The 16,912-nt window shown below is 43.4% G+C and overlaps 1 protein-coding gene across 2 annotated transcripts in view; it reads right to left on the bottom strand.

Annotated features, from left to right (window-relative positions):
* Positions 1–16,912, bottom strand: part of trps1 (trichorhinophalangeal syndrome I) — a 112,733-nt gene that overhangs the window by 42,469 nt on the left and 53,352 nt on the right. For both annotated transcript variants that reach the window (XM_084563339.1, XM_084563338.1), the window contains exons 5-9: positions 15,233–15,833; positions 14,825–15,039; positions 14,217–14,427; positions 13,796–14,036; positions 8,076–8,865 (exon numbers count right to left, since the gene is read on the bottom strand). In XM_084563339.1, coding sequence (XP_084419465.1) covers positions 8,076–8,865; positions 13,796–14,036; positions 14,217–14,427; positions 14,825–15,039; positions 15,233–15,833 — 2,058 coding nt within the window. The remainder of the gene's footprint in view (positions 1–8,075; positions 8,866–13,795; positions 14,037–14,216; positions 14,428–14,824; positions 15,040–15,232; positions 15,834–16,912) is intronic.

Raw genomic sequence — 16,912 nt, 5'->3', positions numbered from 1 at the left:
TGGCGATCACCACCTACAACACTCAAAACTTTGCTGCGACGTTAAAGATCGTAGGTGTGTCGCGGTGTGTTTGGCACACGTCAGAGACGGAAATGCACGTCAGACCGGTATCTTATTAGTACATCTTTTACTGCTGTGGTGTGGCAGAAGATATCCACTGCACCCCTTCAACAAAAGTCCGACAATTATCAACTGATTGCAGTTAAAATGAATGCAGTTCGGAAGAGTCACTCCCGAGTCACACCCGTCTAAAGCACATTAGATAATAACAAGGAAAAGAAATATGAAACTCTATGAAACTATTGTGTGTGTGTACCACAATCTTTACTATGTACTTCTGCATATAAAGCCATTTTTCATTATTATATAGCCTAGAAACTCTGATGGATAAAACCAGGGGAAAAAAAGTAGCTCATTTGTCAGTATACTTCAGTCATTTACTGGAAGCGGTTTGACTCTAACTATTTACCATCCGTTTCTCCGGGCTACTTTTTCTTTTATTTGTCAGATTACATCAGTCACCATTGCTAAGGCAAAAAAAAAAGAAGAAAAACCTGATTGTGTGAAAAAACCTCAGATTAAATGAGTAGACGAGGTAAGGAAAGGGAAGGAGAGACGCGCCAAGAGGACCAGGAGACAGAGGAAAGGGGGAGGCGGGCAGGGTTTTCAAATTAACTATTGGTCAAGGGTCAGATGGACATTTAATCTAACCAATCAGCTTCCTAATTACACAAGCGCTGCCAGATTGGTGTATCCTTTGCATTTCTGTGTGTGTGTGTGTGTGTGTGTGTGTGTGTAGCTGGCTAGTGTTGCGTGTAGAGGTCTTGTTGTAGCAAAACGAACATCTGGCCTCAATATTGGTTCCATGTGTGAACACACACGCATGTGCGTTGCTGAATGCGCGTGTATCTCTCTCACACACACACACACACACACACACACACACACACACACACACACACACACCGCCTGTGGTGAATTGCTCCCGCCTTACACACTAAAAGAGAGAGAGAGGGAAAGAAAGAGAGAGAGAGAGAGAGGACTCAGGAGTCTGAGGCTGGACGTGCAAACCAAGGCAGAAAAACACACAGAAATATAAAAAGAACGCATGTATGCACACATGCATATGCACACTACCAGTAGTGTGTATATATATGTGTGCGTGTGTGTGTGTAAGTTGATTGTAACAGTAATTGATGTAAACGTCTAAATTACAGCTAGGAGCTAAAATAACCACTGTGTTTTACCGTTGCCATGTCAACATGATGAAAAACACCTGGTCGGTTCACTGGTGGGGAGGGTGGAACATGTGTGTCATGGGCGTCCGGCCGAACCAATGAAAAGGCCGTGTGTGTGTAAGCGACATGTGTCCGAACGAATGAAATACTCACGGCGTTGAGAAGATATGCGAGCAGACAGCCTGTTAGGCCCAAGTCAAACTCATTATATCACATTACACGACATTATGAGATGTAAACTGCAGAATACAGAAAAAAAAAAAAAAAAAAAAAACCTCGGTCGGTTCTGTTTGCTCTGTAAATCATTTTAGATCAACATTCTTGTACAATCATACTTAATCTGTGCAAAAAAAAAAAAAAAGATCCGAACACTTTACGGTTTTCCTTCTTCTGCGCCAGAGGCAAGTGGTACGTTCTAAATGGGACAGTCCACTGAGTGCCAGTAAAGCTTAGACAATCACAGGAAAGTCTTTTTTAAAATACTGCGGCGACTCCAGGAGGAGTGACGCCTCATCTTGATGCCTACCTTTCGCAGGAAGTTCTATCTATAACCCAAGCAGCAGGACAAAGACACGTTAGCAGTGGAGGCTTGTCAGGCACATGGATATTAGCCTAAACTTTCTAGTTTAGGGACATCAGACTAATCCCTTCGCTGCCCTGCTGCCAAAAAAGTATCCCAAAGAAAAAGAACCACGACAGCCAAACCCTAGGATTTAAAAGTCAATTTAGTGGACTTTGCTGCGACTGACGACTGGCTTTACACTTTCAGAAGTAGAAGTCGCAATGTGTTTCCCAGACACGTTCAGATTGAACATTAGTCAATCAGAGAGAACACACGAATAGAGGATAATCATCCAAACATGAGCCAAGGTATAGTCAAGCAAATAAGCCTAATTTGAGTCAAAAACGCCAAGCTGTCACCTTCCTGCTCCACGTCGTCAGCCTCAGTGTGTTTATGTGTGTGAGCGTGGCGTGTGTGTGGAACAACCAGAATGGGTCTAAATGGTGTAATTTGTTTTACGAAGCCAAACGTAATATTCCTAGCAGACAATGAGACCGCTGTGGACGGTCACACAGCGTAAAGCCACACATGGGTCGTGACTGTGACACACTTCCAGAACGAAACTCGCACAAAGAGACGTACGCGCATGAGGTTATCTCCCGCAGAAAGACACACAAGCAGACGCGGGTCAGAGTTACAGCAAACCGGTTGTCTGATTATGTTTCTGTTACATTAAACACAGCCTGGACTTTATGCGCTCGGCACATTACCACACGCAAACACACACACAGACAGACACTTGGATTTTTTTATTTTTTTTTCTTCTTTCCAGCATGGCTGTGTTTATTTGAGTCTGTGTCCTGATGGGAAATGTGACTGCTACACAAACAAACCGAACAGCCTAGAACAGACAACTCAGTCTGAGTGTGAGAGGGAGAGCGAGAGAGAGATTGGATGAATACCAGTATGGTTTCCCTTTTTCTGATGCAGGCACACGAATGCACAGAATAAAGGCTGCTCTTTTCACCCTTCCCATAAGGCACAATACATAGGACGCTTACAGTCTTCACATGAAGATCCTTGAATTTTATAAAGATGTTTGAAGGAAATGTGCCTTTGAGCCACGGCTGCTCTCAACTACACTGCTCTATTGATGAATAATAGCTGCTGGAGGCAGGCATCGCAATGGATGTCTGTCACACTGAGGAAAAATAAAGAAATTAGATAACCAAGATGAGTAGATACCAATCATTATGTACTGCCAGCGCTATGAAATTGTCTGAACATTACTGGCCTCCATGAGTCCCACACACATTTTTGCTAGTATCCCTAAATGTTCAACAATACTGAAGCTAAAGAACAAACTGGTCAGAGCTTGTCACATTAACATATGTTTGCTGATTCTGTGTGGCAGTTTGTTGTTTCTCAATTATTAACAACAGTGTTACTCAGACAGGCCGTGGAGTCAACCTCGACTTACAAGCTACACCAGCTGACAGCTCAGATGAGGCGTCCATAGGCAAATCTCCTCCAGGGCGCCTTATTTAAAGCTGCTTTAACTTGCCTACACTTGCTCTTTCCTCTGCCTGCAAGATGCTCTGCAACCAACCTCCGACCCAGCACCTCCTTCAAGCTGTGTCTGCCTCGATCAGTGTCATTTCTGTGTCACTGATGCCTCCTCTGTTCTGTTTCCGGGGGGTGGGTGGGGGGAGTTTTTGCTACTGCTCTCCCTGCCTTAGGCTTTCTGTGTAGGAACATGGAAGGGTAGGGAGGTCTCAGAACAGAGCCATGCCGCCAAGACTAATTACTGCTAATGCAAATAAAGCTCCTTTGACTAAAATGGTCCTGACTGAGATTGTCTGATTGCGATTATCTGAGCTGACCACGATCATTTTGAATCATCGTTAGAATCCTTTTCATTCATCTGTGTGGAAACGGCTGGATGAAACTAACAGAAATGTCACATTTCCATCAATATGTCTTTATCACCTCCCACCGTCTGAGGTTTGAATGCCGTTCTTTTATTAATGCCATCTTGTCTCTTGTCTTGCTACATTTTAATGAAACCTGAGGGAAGAATTACCTATCTCGAAGCGTGAAGGTATTTAGCCAGAGGCTACACGTGTATGGTTGGAAAAACAAGTCATCAAAGACACGCGACGAAGGTTTGACGAAGACAATAATATCATTATTTGCAACCTCACTATGATAATACATTTTAGAAAAGATTCTTTTGAGTCTGTTTTGCCTACAAAACATTTGTGACTCATCTGTGAATAGACATGGGCCTTCTGAGGGTGTCCTGTGGTGTCTGGTAACAGGATGTTGTTAGTGGGGGCCCTTGGGTCCTATGGGTTGAGGAGAGGGGCCTCTGTGGATCAAGCTTGCTCCAGTGCATCCCACTGATACCTGATCAGTTTGGGATCTAGTGAATTTGGAGGCCAGGTCAACACCTTGTGCTGTTTTTCATGTTTTTTGAGTCGTTCCTCAATATATAGGAACGATATTATATATATTGTACATTCGTAACAATAATAGCTGATCCCTGAGGTCCATGAGTTTTTCCACTTGTTTCTTTCTTACTTAAACATTTCAAGCTTTTAGAGCAAATAGCTTCAGTGTTTTATTTTTAAAGCCCTTTTTGAGACTGCTGATGTTACGTTACAAAGCAATAAAAGAATACAGATCCAAACGAGAGAAGACGAAACAGTATACATTAAAGGCATTTTGAAGCAGTTGCTGTAACAAGGAATTTGTACCGAGTGCAAAGCATACTGGCAGAGAGAGCTATAATAAAGTGAAAGATAATATTCACAGCACATAATAACACAAACTACAGGTAAAGTCACTAAAGTTTTCCTGTTTTGTTTTTCAAAACGCATTAGGCACATAAACGCAGTGTCACACACACGCAGACTCAAACGTAAGCTCCATAATTTCCTGTGGCGGATATAAAGTGATGTTAAATTATGAGTACAGAAAATACGTTAAATTCATTCTCTAATTTCCTCGCTAAACGCACAAACAGAATGTAAATGCAGATCGCACATAGTGTAATTAAGTGCACGGGCAGAAGAAACGCACACAGTCACACAGATACACATGTACGCCGACACGCACGAGGAACGAAGCAAGAAGGGAAAAAGGACACGAAGTAATGAGAACTTTATGGAAATGAAGCTGTGTGTGTGTGTGTGTGTGTGTGTGTGTGTGTGTGTGTGTGTGTGTGTGTGTGTGTGTGCCGTTTAAACATAATTAGCTCCGTCGGGCAGAAATGTAAACGAGAGGAACTTTAATGAAACTCTTCTCTGATCTGCTGAAAGCACACATGTCCGTTTATCTCTCCGAGTCTGTCTCTCCAATTTTTTTATTTTTTTTTTCTGTCTGTCTCTTGATTCACATGGAATTTAATGTCACGCACGGGAGTTTTAAAACCTCAAGAGGTTCACGTTTGAGTACAGTATCATGGCCACATAAGACGAACGCAATTACATTGCGTCTCTAAGGCCCGGTCCGCAGTTTCTCCCCTCTCCTCCGCTTGCGTCACTTCGTCTTCTCTTGTGTCCTTGAGGTGGAATTCCCTTCGAAAAACACAATCTGGAATTTATTAGACGATCTAAATGTTGGGTCGGTCCACATATGTTAGGGTATATCTACATGCGCGCACATATGTTTGGCTCAGAGGCGGACCTTTCTCAGCCCTACTTAACTCGAAAAACCACCATTACTCAAAGCCTGTCTCGTTCCATTTATAAACTAAAACGTCAACCCGGGCTTTTACTTTAATTTCATCCCTAAACCTCGTACGCTTTCTGTCCCTGTCTCATACGGTCAGTCAAACCGAAAATAAAACTTCAGAGTGAGAAAATTCCTCAATGTAATAAATCACCATGAAAACAAAGCCAATAGTGGGGCAATGTCTCAACAAGGAAACACCGTGCAGCAATTATAGATCAGGCCTCTCAAAAGAAAATATTCTCTCCCTTCTACAAAGCAAAATGCCTCACATACCAGAATACTAACAACTGCGTGCCTGTTTATGCCAGAGTGTGGGTGTGTGCATGCCGGAAAGCTTATTTATGTGTGCGTGCGTATATCGATCTCCCGCGTATCAGGTGAGTTGTCCTTTGAGGAAAAGAAGGGAAATGAAAGAAAAAGAATGAAACGAAAAAGGGGAGAGGCAGATCGATGCGACGGAGAATGGAAAGAACGAGGGAGTGAGGATGAGGGGAAACGTAAGCGAGCGCAGAACCACACACACACATACACACACAAGCTCATAAAGAATACAGGTAAACGCACGAGGGTGGAGATGAAACATTAATTTGGCCGTTGGTTTCAGCTTTTGTCTCTGTTTAATCCTTTGCTTCCATTGCGTCCTGTATTTCCAGCTCTCCCTCGTTAATTCTATTTAAAGAGTTAATTTGCGTTTCAGACAGATTCACCTCCACCAAATCTGCCCCGTCATGTCAAGGGCCGCATTTAAACTGAACCGAGCATTTGTGTGTGTGTGTGTGTGTGTGTGTGTGTGTGTGTGTGTGTGTGTTATAATACGTGTGTGTACTAAGCTATTTCAGATGATCCTTTGCATTAGTGCCTCTCCCTAACTCTGCCCAGTGATGAGTCAACCCCATCCTCTGTGTGTGTGTGTGTGTGTGTGTGTGTGTGTGTGTGGTATATTTGCGTGTGTGACAGTGCATGCCATGGAAACTGAGAATAAATATTGTGTTGTGACAGAAAAAAGAAAGATCGCCGCACGCGCTGCTATATTTTCCGGAGCTATTTAAGCAACCAGCCACGTTCAGCCTCTCCTCTAATAAATTGTTTGTCGCTTCTCACCCTCTGATCTTATTCTCACCTTCACAGTTTCCCCCCACATGTCTCTCTCATGGAACATATTAACATCTTAAGGCAACACGGACGGATTCCAGACGTTTTCAAGTAAGCAGATGTTTTTACCAATGCAGCTGGAGCGTGGAGTCTACATGAACCCACAGACATGGAGAGTATAAAGAGAGCTACGTGTTTAAATCCATAAAAGAAAGTGAACAAAGCAATGCAACAGATAATATTTCCACTTGATGATCAATTCAGCTAATGCAAGAAGCTAATAACATATAAAATATCAATCAGACTTTATAGAGAATTGTTCAACAGTTAGTTAGCTTTCCTTAGCTTAGCATAAAGACTGGAACACTGACACCTCCAAGTCTCTTGACTCTCTTTAACTCTGAAGGGTTAACTTTTTAAAACACTTCCGGCGACTGACTCTCCTTATCTTCCTGTCCTCATCTCAATCTTCCTCCCTTTCTCTCTCACGCTTGCAGTCTCTCTCTCTCTCTCTCTCTCTCTCTCTCTGTCTTTCGGTCTCCCGCTTTCTCAGAGACACGCTGCCCCACCCACGATAATGAGTAAACCTCTTGCTGCCCCACCCAACCCAGTCTGCCAAGTTACTGCCAACACCTCTCACACACACACCAATGCACATGCATGCACACATGCAACAGGCCAAACCACGACTTGTACAAAGAGGCCATACACTCGACTCACACACTGATATGTGCGCGCACACACTCTCGCACTCAATGCTACCACTTACATGCACCCATGTCAGTGCGCCCCGACAAACACACACACACACACGCACGCACGCACACACACACACACACACACACACACACACACACACACACACAGAGAGAGAGAGAGAGAGAGAGAGAGTTCAGTCTATTCTGATCTAATGTGATCATAGTCAATAAGCTCTGCGGCGCTAGCAAACCACAATCTGTTCCTGCCAGTCCATGACATCACGGTGAAGTGAAAAGCATTGTGGTCCACAAAGTAGGCTATGGGAACTGACTGACAGGTGGTAACCATGGGAACTCTCAGTTGGCTGCCCCGTTGCCGGGGTAACAGGCAAGTTTTTCAGTGTTGTGTGTTTAAAATATAATTTAAGAAAGAAAAAAAACTGACGAATGCAGCTCATGGGAAAGGAACTTATGTCATGGAATCATATGCACAAGGGCAGAAACAGATATGAACAACACGCAAGTAAGAGGGGGCACTTATTCACACACTTTTGTTGGCTAACTTGTACCTGCACAAGCCCTATAAGTGCTACAGAAGAACTGGTTTCAGCGGTAGCGGCTCGATGAATGAGACCTAACATGTGATTCAACGGAGAGATTAATTAGTGGTGAAAGTGTATTAATAGAAGCACACTGGCAACTAATGCTCTCAGTCAGTCAGGGCGTAAATGAGACAAAGAAGAACGATTAGGCTACACAAGAGAAAGAGAGGAAAGGAGAGTAGAGGTGAGGCTTGTTGAACCTTACCCTAAGCAGGGATTGGGACTCTTCTTTTGTGGCTCCTCCCTTCCCCTCCTGTCCTCCTGCACCTCCACTCCCTCCACCTCCTCCTGTATACTGCTGGGGGGGCATCTGGCTCTGCTTTTCGCCCCCTCCTCCTCCTCCTCCTCCTCCTCCTCCGCCTGCACCAGCTCCTCCTGCTCTTCCGCCTCCATACAGCTTGGCATCTCCCAAAAATGGCTTGGTATCTCCCAAAAAGGACTTGGTGTCTCCCAGGTAAACCATGCTAGGTGAAGACACGCCTCTCTTCTGCTGCGAGGCCTCGTGATTGGCTGAAACGAAAGACATTGAGAGGGGGGAAGGGAAAAGAGAAGGGCTCCCACTTCCTCTTTCAGGGCCCATTCGCTCCTTGGGCACCCAGAGTAAACCATGGGCCTGCTCACCTCCTCTTTCTCCAAGTCCTCTCGTCTCACCAAGAACCCAGCCCTTCTCCCGCTCTCTTTCTTTCTCCTCACCTCCCTCGCTTTTAACCACGCTGCTTGTATCTTCCCTTCCTCCTTCTGCCAAACGTCCCTCAGGCGGCGCAAGGGAGTAGAGGAGGCGAATATCTCCCTTGCTCTCCTCTTTGATGGCTAAAGTGGAGGGAGCTGAGCAGCCGTTGGCTGAGAGCGTTAGCGAAGGTGTCAGTGAGGTGGGCAAGGAGCCTAATGATGGAGAGGAGTCATGACAGTGGGCGGAGTTAAAATGGTCGAGGAGGGCAGATGAATCTGGAGCTGTGAAGTCACAGCGTCGACATCGGCAACATGCGTGGACACGCCTACAGAGAGAAAAAAAGGAGTGAGTGAATTACCCATGAATCTTGTTTCATACTACTAAAACATAAATAATTTAATCTGACTTTTTGAAAAATAGGATTATAATTCACTATGAGATATACAAAACGTGACGGTAATTAGCTAGTTTCATCTTCTTTCAAGAGTCCGGTCATCGTTAAATAGGTTAATTTAATATGTAAAAAGCCTTCATTCTGATTGCTTGTCACATTTATTCAATTTTTTTTTTAGAAAATCTTTCATTTCTCACAGTTTGAAGAAAATCCATCCCCTGAACTGACTAAAGTGCATTAGCCCCTGCCTGACTTCCTCCAACCACTCAGGTAGAGTTTCACTGCGCCCGTGGCCAAGAAGTGACTCAGTGTTCCACTAAATCAAAATGAATTACCTAAAAATGGCGAGGAACATAAATGAATCCGAATGACAAGAACTGAATCACCCATCAACAAACCACCTTCATTTCCTGTTGGCACGGCCTTGAATGACCGGCCATATATAAGGTACACAACATCAGGCTTTTTCCTGGCTCAGACAACAGTTTTGATGGTTCTTCTTGTGCGGGCCAACGAAATCAATCAACCACCTATAATAGGGGCCTAGACTGTGGTTTACAACGGCCCTTGGGAAGCTAATTTACATTAAACATATAGGAAAAATATTAACAAGCTGATGTCAATACATACATGAATAAACATATACTAGTGTATCGTCTCTCCTGCGAATATATCTGGCTGCTGTATGCATGGATCATGCTGAGAAAAAGATTTTACAAAAGTTCTGGATGCAATCTTGAGAGAGAAGTGACTTTGAACCAAACTTTGATTCCTTCACTTGTTTCACTCAAATGTCCTTCTAAAGCAGTAATTTGCTCAAAGCTTGCCGTCACGTTCACTTGGGATTTTCTCAGCAGTGACTTCTTGCTGCTTCCACACAGCAGAGAGTGTTTTACAACAGAAATATGCAAAAAAATGTCACTGAAAGCATAAAAAAAATAAATAATCAAAGTCTAATTTTTGTGTTCTCGCATCTCTAACGCCTCTGGTGTCTGCTTTCAACTCCGCCATAACAACTCTTTGTGCAGGAAAAACAAAAACAAGGCATTAAAACGTACATACACACAATAAGAAATTCACCCCCACACAAATATTAAAAATACATCTGGTAATATAATCTATACTACAAAAAAAACCTGACCAAAGACTGGTTGAAGCATCTCCAGCTGATTTAAAGGGTCAAAATATTTGTATGAATTTGTGAAAATGTCTTCTACTTGATGGACTAAAATGGCTCCAGATGCTTAACAAAAACACGTGGCCTCTGTCATCGCCACACAGACAAGGACTGGTGCACTCACCGTTTCTCTCTCACACACACCACACCTATGATAAATAAAGTTTGTATCAGTCATTCTACACATGAACTGATCCAATCCACCTTCCCCCCGAACACTGTCAACAGCTGCATCGATCTCAGACTGAATACTAAAACAAACAAAACGCATGAAATAAATCAAAGACAACACTATATTAAAGCAGTTTGAAAGAGTGAAGTATTTTAAGTTGTCCTTGAATAATTGTTTTGTGTGTTATTTTCACTAATCCCTAGACCAGGGGTGCCCAATACGGCGATCACGATCGACGGGTAGATCACGAAGGCGTTGCAGGTAGATATGCCCTCAGTTCAGCGGCACACATCCGCAACCATGCCCAACTTCAACAACAACAACTCAAGACTATTGCCTTGACTAGTGCGGGCACCCCTACCCTAGACTGTATATCGAAGATGGACGTAGCCGCAAAGACGTCACCGATTATTTGTGGACTACCGCTTTGAAGTCTAATGTTTGGCATTTAGACATCACCATCTGGGATGACAGGGAGGAGCTGGGGCGGAGCGAGGGGTGGACCGTACTGAGAGGCATACTCGCAAAGACATCTCTCTTTCTGGCCCAATATCTGCTTAATAATGAATTTATTTTCAAAAGGAGCAACTTCACACTGACAGAATGATGACTGAATTTAGCTAACGGCATCATAATGTTGTAAAAATGGTAGTATTTTCATAAGAGATGAGATGATGATTCGTGAAACTGACACTTGTTGGAGATTTTTTGAAGCTTGTGCCTTCCACAACCATCAGTAGTACTGCACTTGAATGCAAATTTTGCATATCTATACACTACATACAATGTGTATTGATTTATTTTATTAAAGGGGTTATTCATTTGAGAAGACATGTATCTCAATAATATAAGGAATTCATTTGGAAACTCACTACATAACACCGTCTTTGGATTTGCACAGATTTGCATTTGTGTTGCTTTCTGTTAATAATAACATAAAGAAATGTCAGTGTTGCGTAGCAGCACTTAAAAATAAGCTGCATATGAACGTATGCATATGTTCACAAAAACACACATTTTGCATTGTCTGGTCAGTGAGCTTGAACATAGTTAAACTACTACACATTCTTAGTGATCACAATGTCTCTTGGAGATACAATAGGTAAGTGCATAGGTGAGGTGTAAAAGTTACTTTTACATATTGATTAGTTTCTTTTAGCTGGTCTCCCCCCCATTATACCACAGGCCTTTGTTGTAGACACCGTATAATTAAATCCAGAATTTTGTTTTCTAAAACTTGGCCTTGGAATCCCTTTAGGTTTGGTTGATTTTAAAAGGTAGCGTGAAACTTTCTGGCTTTATTTCACTTTTATTTGATTTGAGCTCCAAGATTCAGAGCTTAGATTTTGTTAAGGACGTGAGTGGACTGTTAAAACCCCTCCAAACTCTGCTTTGTCACCCTCTCTCCTCCTTCTCTCCACTTTCCTCTCGGCCTCTCTTAGTCTTCCATTTCTCTCTCCCTCTCTCTCTCTCTCTCTCTCTCTGTTCTCAAACGCAATCGCACTTTGAAATATTTGCAGCTGATTAGTGCAGAAACGTTGCTCAAATAGCTGTCAGACTGTATTTTTGGTAATGTGAGTTTGTTTGGGAACATATCTCAATAAGCCTTTCAGATCAGCAGTTTAGATCAATACTTAAAATAGTGAAAAACATGACACACAGCTATCTCCAGTCTCGTTTGCCCAAACTTTCCCACACCACTCCTCTCTGCCTTTCCCACCCTAACTCACTCTAACTCTTTCTCTATCATTTGCTGCCTCTGTGTGCGTCTGTGTGTGTTTCTATGCCCGTCTGTGTAGGCAACCAATTGGCTGTGCAGTCTTTTCTGGTCTTTTATAAATCAGTGAAACTGAGAATATGGCTTATTTAGTGCCTATATACACGGATCAAGCATAACATTATGACCACTGACAGGTGAAGTGGATAAGGTTGACCATCTTGTGTTGTTCTGCTGGGAAACTTTTGGACCTGGCATTTGTTTGGATGTTACTTAGACATGTAGCACCCACCTAGACCAGACCAGGCACCCCCACCCCATAACAATGACACTCCTTGATGGCAGCAGCCATCCCCAGCAGGATGCAGCCTGACACAGGCACAAAAACAGTTTAGGAAAAAAATCAAAAACATGAAAAACACCACAAGGTGTTGACCTGGCCTCCAAATTCACCAGATCCCAAACTGATCCAGTATCTGTGGGATGATCCACAGAGGCTTCTTCCCTCAACCCATAGGACCCAAAGCCCCCCACTAACACCATCCTGTTGCCAGACACCACAGGACACCCTCAGAAGGCCCATGTCCATTCACAGATGAGTCACAACTGTTTTGGAGGCACAAGGGAGACCTACACAATATTAGGAAGGCGGTCATAATGTTATGCCTGATCGGTGTATATATCGTTGAAATCTGTATGTGCAGTTTAGTGCAGATGTTCCTTTTAAGACTCATATGAAAACAAAGAAATTAGAAAAGCTCAGCACTGTATTAATCTGTGGTCCCATATCGACAGGCTTGTCCTCTTTGGAGATAACTGCTTAAAAATGTATGATAGAAAGTCAATTAATTTAAATTCAAACAAAACGAGATTAGTTCTGTGGCCTGGTCTTAATATCAAGACTGGATCAAGTGCCTGCTAATCCATAAACCAGTGGGACTGGTGTTGATCTTGAAGCGCTAGACAAATTGACAAGTACACCAATTTCCAGATCAGCTCGAAAAGTGCCAGTAGCTGAAACTCACTTGAGCCTCACCATGACAATAGACAGTGACATGAGCTCCAGAGAGTGAAAAACTGCCAACAGAAACAGAGCTGCATCTGGACAACATATATTAAGTGGATGTCAGCGAAGGTTACAGTTTGAGCCGCAGCTTCAGCCACTTCAAATGCGCAATTTAAAAAAACAAATCAGTGTCCAACCCCAAGCAACATACGCCATAAAAAGACACATTTTAAGAGACTACAGGAGAAAAAGGAAAAAAAAAAAATTCCCGGATATTTGACTCTCATCATAGAGAGTCATGTTCATCTTCAAATTAGCACCGCGCACTACAAATATATGTGATTACGTCTGCAGAGCTCCCAGGTGTGAATGTTTAAATGGCGCCTTTAAATGTCTTAAGTGTTGCTGGAAATGAGTGTGCGCCATCAACATTTCCCGGATAATTGAGTGTAAAAAATGAGTTTCAAATCAAATCACAGGAAATACTCAGTCATCTTCCTGACTTGAGAATGGAATTTTTTAGACACTCGCCTTTCGTCAGAGACATTTAGTCACAGACTCCAACTGGAACACTGACTATGTGGGTAAAACACTGTCACATCTGTGCAGCCATGTTATGCAGCCGACTGTGAACGCATGCTACAAAATCCCTGGGTTTTAGAAAAGACGGGAAAACTGAACTGAAGCCTCTGGGAGTCAACCCTTGAGGAAAAGAACATGGCGTTACAGCAAATACTATGTAATATCAAGAAACCAAAAATTATTAGATGAATGATCCGTCTGTCTCACCTGTAGTGTCTAAAAATCTCTTCTTCCACTTCTGTGATGAAGTGACATTTCGTACACGAGTACTCCCTCTCTCCCGCGCCTCCTCTCCCTCCTTCCTTGTCCCCCCCTACTTCTTCCTCGGCCTTGACATGTGGGGGAGCCCCCTTTAGGTTGATCAGGGTGTGGCAGCTTTCGTAGTGTTGCAGCAACACGTCAATGTCGGTGGTGGCGAACGCGCACTGGTCACACAAGTGGGTGACGCCTAGGATCAGCAAAGCAGGACAAGAGTGAAGGTTCATACTGTAACGGGAACTTTGAAAAATATCAAGATAGTGGTAAACTCAGCAGGTAAGATTGGCTGTTTGACCGTTCCACTAAAACATTTAAAAGAGAGAACAAATGTGTTGATGTTTGCGCCTGCGCAGTTGATGCCTTTAAATACCTTGTGTGACAACAGGATGAGAAGGGTTAGAGGGGTGAAAGGTCGAACCAGAAATCACACTCGGGTCACCTCTAGGATTAGGAGGGGTCATGCTGGGTGATGAGGCAGTAGCAGGTTTTGAACCAACGGCGTCCTGCTGTTTGGTAGACTGAGGAAACTTTGAAGAGCATTTAGGGCAGGTGGATTTCCGACAAGCGAATGGATGGGAGACCTATCGAGACAAATTAAACAAAGTCAGGGTGCAACAGCGGTTTGGATCTTTGCATGCTTTAGATATTCCTGAAAATAAGGTTCTTTTGTCACAAATTGAGGCGGAAGTCAGCAGCGTTGTTAACTGAATGATGGCACCCTCAATTGCGGATGTTAACCATATTGATTTATTAACAGCTGTGCTGTTTGGCAGCTGGCAAGAAGGAGGGTGGGGAGTGTGTGTGCGTGGGTAGATTGGGAGGAGTAAGGGAATTTTAACTAAGCAAGAAATTGGAAAAATTTACTCTTATTCACATAATTCATTTGATTTTCCCCACGCTCGCAATAACAACCATTTTTTCTTTCTAATTGCGAAGCAAACGAGGCAAATAAACAACTGAATGTTTCATTAATCTCACCTCCCCCAGGTGTTTATGCGGCTGACAGAGGCCCTGCGGACAGTACATGCAGTGCTGAATGCAGCAGCGGTGGATGGAGTGGTTGTGCTGGTAGTGCAGCAGTAACGGTGCTACTACGATCACGTCCGCGCTGTGGGCCATTGAGTACCGGAAATCGCACAACTGGCAATTATAACTGGTCACGACTGCTTCTGAATCACTGCTGTTCGGGTCTCCTAGAAGCAGAAAACAAAAAAAAAATGTTAGAAAAGCAAGGGCAGGAATTCAAAAGGGGTCAGTGTTACAAACAATAAAAAAAGTAGTACTCGTGCAGTTTTGTCATAACAGAAATCATCAATCTTGGACTCCATTTAAATATCTACACAACTTGCTACCACACAGTTAATCATGCCTTTTCATTTTTAGTACCTTGGCTGGTGCTGGATGGGTTGGATGATTGATCTTTGCGGCTTTTGGAAACCATGTGGTCTCCGCCATCTCTTCTTCCTCCTCTTTCTCTCTCCATCCCTCCAGGATTAGAGTTGTTGGGGCTCATAGTACCGCTCGCACTCATTCTGTGTCTTTGTTCAAAGTGCTCCAAAAGCTTCGCCGAACCCCCTGACCACTCACAACTCCAGCTACAGAACTTACACCAATAATACGCCTGCACCGCTCCTCGCCCGGCCTCTCCCGTCCAGCCCGACGAATCTGAACATGCCCTGACTGGGATGAAGTACCCCACCAAGGAATCGTCTTCCGCTCGCACTGCAACTCGTTCCGCCCCGTCTAAGACTGGACTCCTTCCCTTCAGCTGGTTGTCGTGCGTTGGCAGGTTATTGGTGGCCAGCAGGGGCGTGGTTGGTGGGGTTTTGACTTTGTTTGGATGTGAGGACAGGAAATGTTGTTCAAGTTCCAAGGAATTGCTGCCCATGTACGTGAAGTTGCAGAATTTGCAACGAAAGTACTTAGTGTTCCCCTGGCAATCAGAGGTCTTTCGGCCGATCCCAATTAGCGTGCCACCCAACGTCACCTGTAGAAAGCACAAAAGGAAAATACCGATATTGATACTGGTAGATCAGAATTGTATTCATTCGAGGCTGCAGATTGTTGCTCAACCTCCAATTGTGGTTTCCATTTAAGTATGTAGAAATGTACAAAAAGTTACGAAGACAATGAAACTTTAAGTGACAACCATCGCCGTTGCCTTACTAACCTTGGATGCAACATATCATTGTCCCTTTAGGACAGGGTGTAACACTTACGTGCTTCTACATTTAGAGCCAGACGCGAGTTGGAGGAGGTTGTTTTAAAACAGTGGTTCGGTTATATAATACTTCTTAAGGTCGCCTTAGGTCGTCATGGGTTGAATTAAGCATGATGTTATTCATAATTATTGTTATCTCCAAACAGCGGAAGATAAACTTATCTAGATTTGACGAGAGATCTGCAGGGATTCAGCATCAATAAAACGGCATCCAAACCAAGAGTTTGTAGTATTTAAGTGATGTTATCAGACAAACGACTCCCGTTATCTGGTTGAGTCATGACTCAACTCATTTCTGATGAGCGTACTATACTTAGTATTCCTTCTCGTTTAAGAAATTAATAATAAGGCAGTCATTTTTATTTCCCTATGCAGTAAATATTTGGAGAACCGTCGATTCGAGCCTTCAATCACACAGCCATGGTGGAAAATGATGTCTGCCCAAACCCACAATGTACATAATCCATCATTTTTCTGTATACAACTGCAGACAATTAAAAGGCTGCCCTGACTCTAACTAACCGACCAATAACACATCTACTACGCCCTACCGTGGCGTTTGGTGTTTGAGGCCAAGAATTTGCATTACCGAGCGAGCAACCTGAGACATGTCTGTTTTTTATTAAGTTAGCCCTTGGACCGTAGGTGATTACAGCGCACTGCTGTGCAATATGGATTTGTCTCTTTACAGATCTGTGGTCTGATGCCGACTGCAGGCAGTGTGGTAATAGAGGTTTGGCAAGAACAGAACGCTGCATTTTAAGTTAGAAAAGGTGTATAGTTGTGCAGTTTTTCATATAGGAGAACATTTAGTTGGACTTTTCTGTGCAAAAAAAACCCTACTT

Source organism: Chelon labrosus (genome assembly GCF_963514085.1).
Source record: "Chelon labrosus genome assembly, chromosome: 16".
NCBI classification, from domain to species: domain Eukaryota; kingdom Metazoa; phylum Chordata; class Actinopteri; order Mugiliformes; family Mugilidae; genus Chelon; species Chelon labrosus.
Note: the sequence above shows the minus strand (reverse complement) of the source record. Positions and strands in the feature narration are given on the sequence as shown.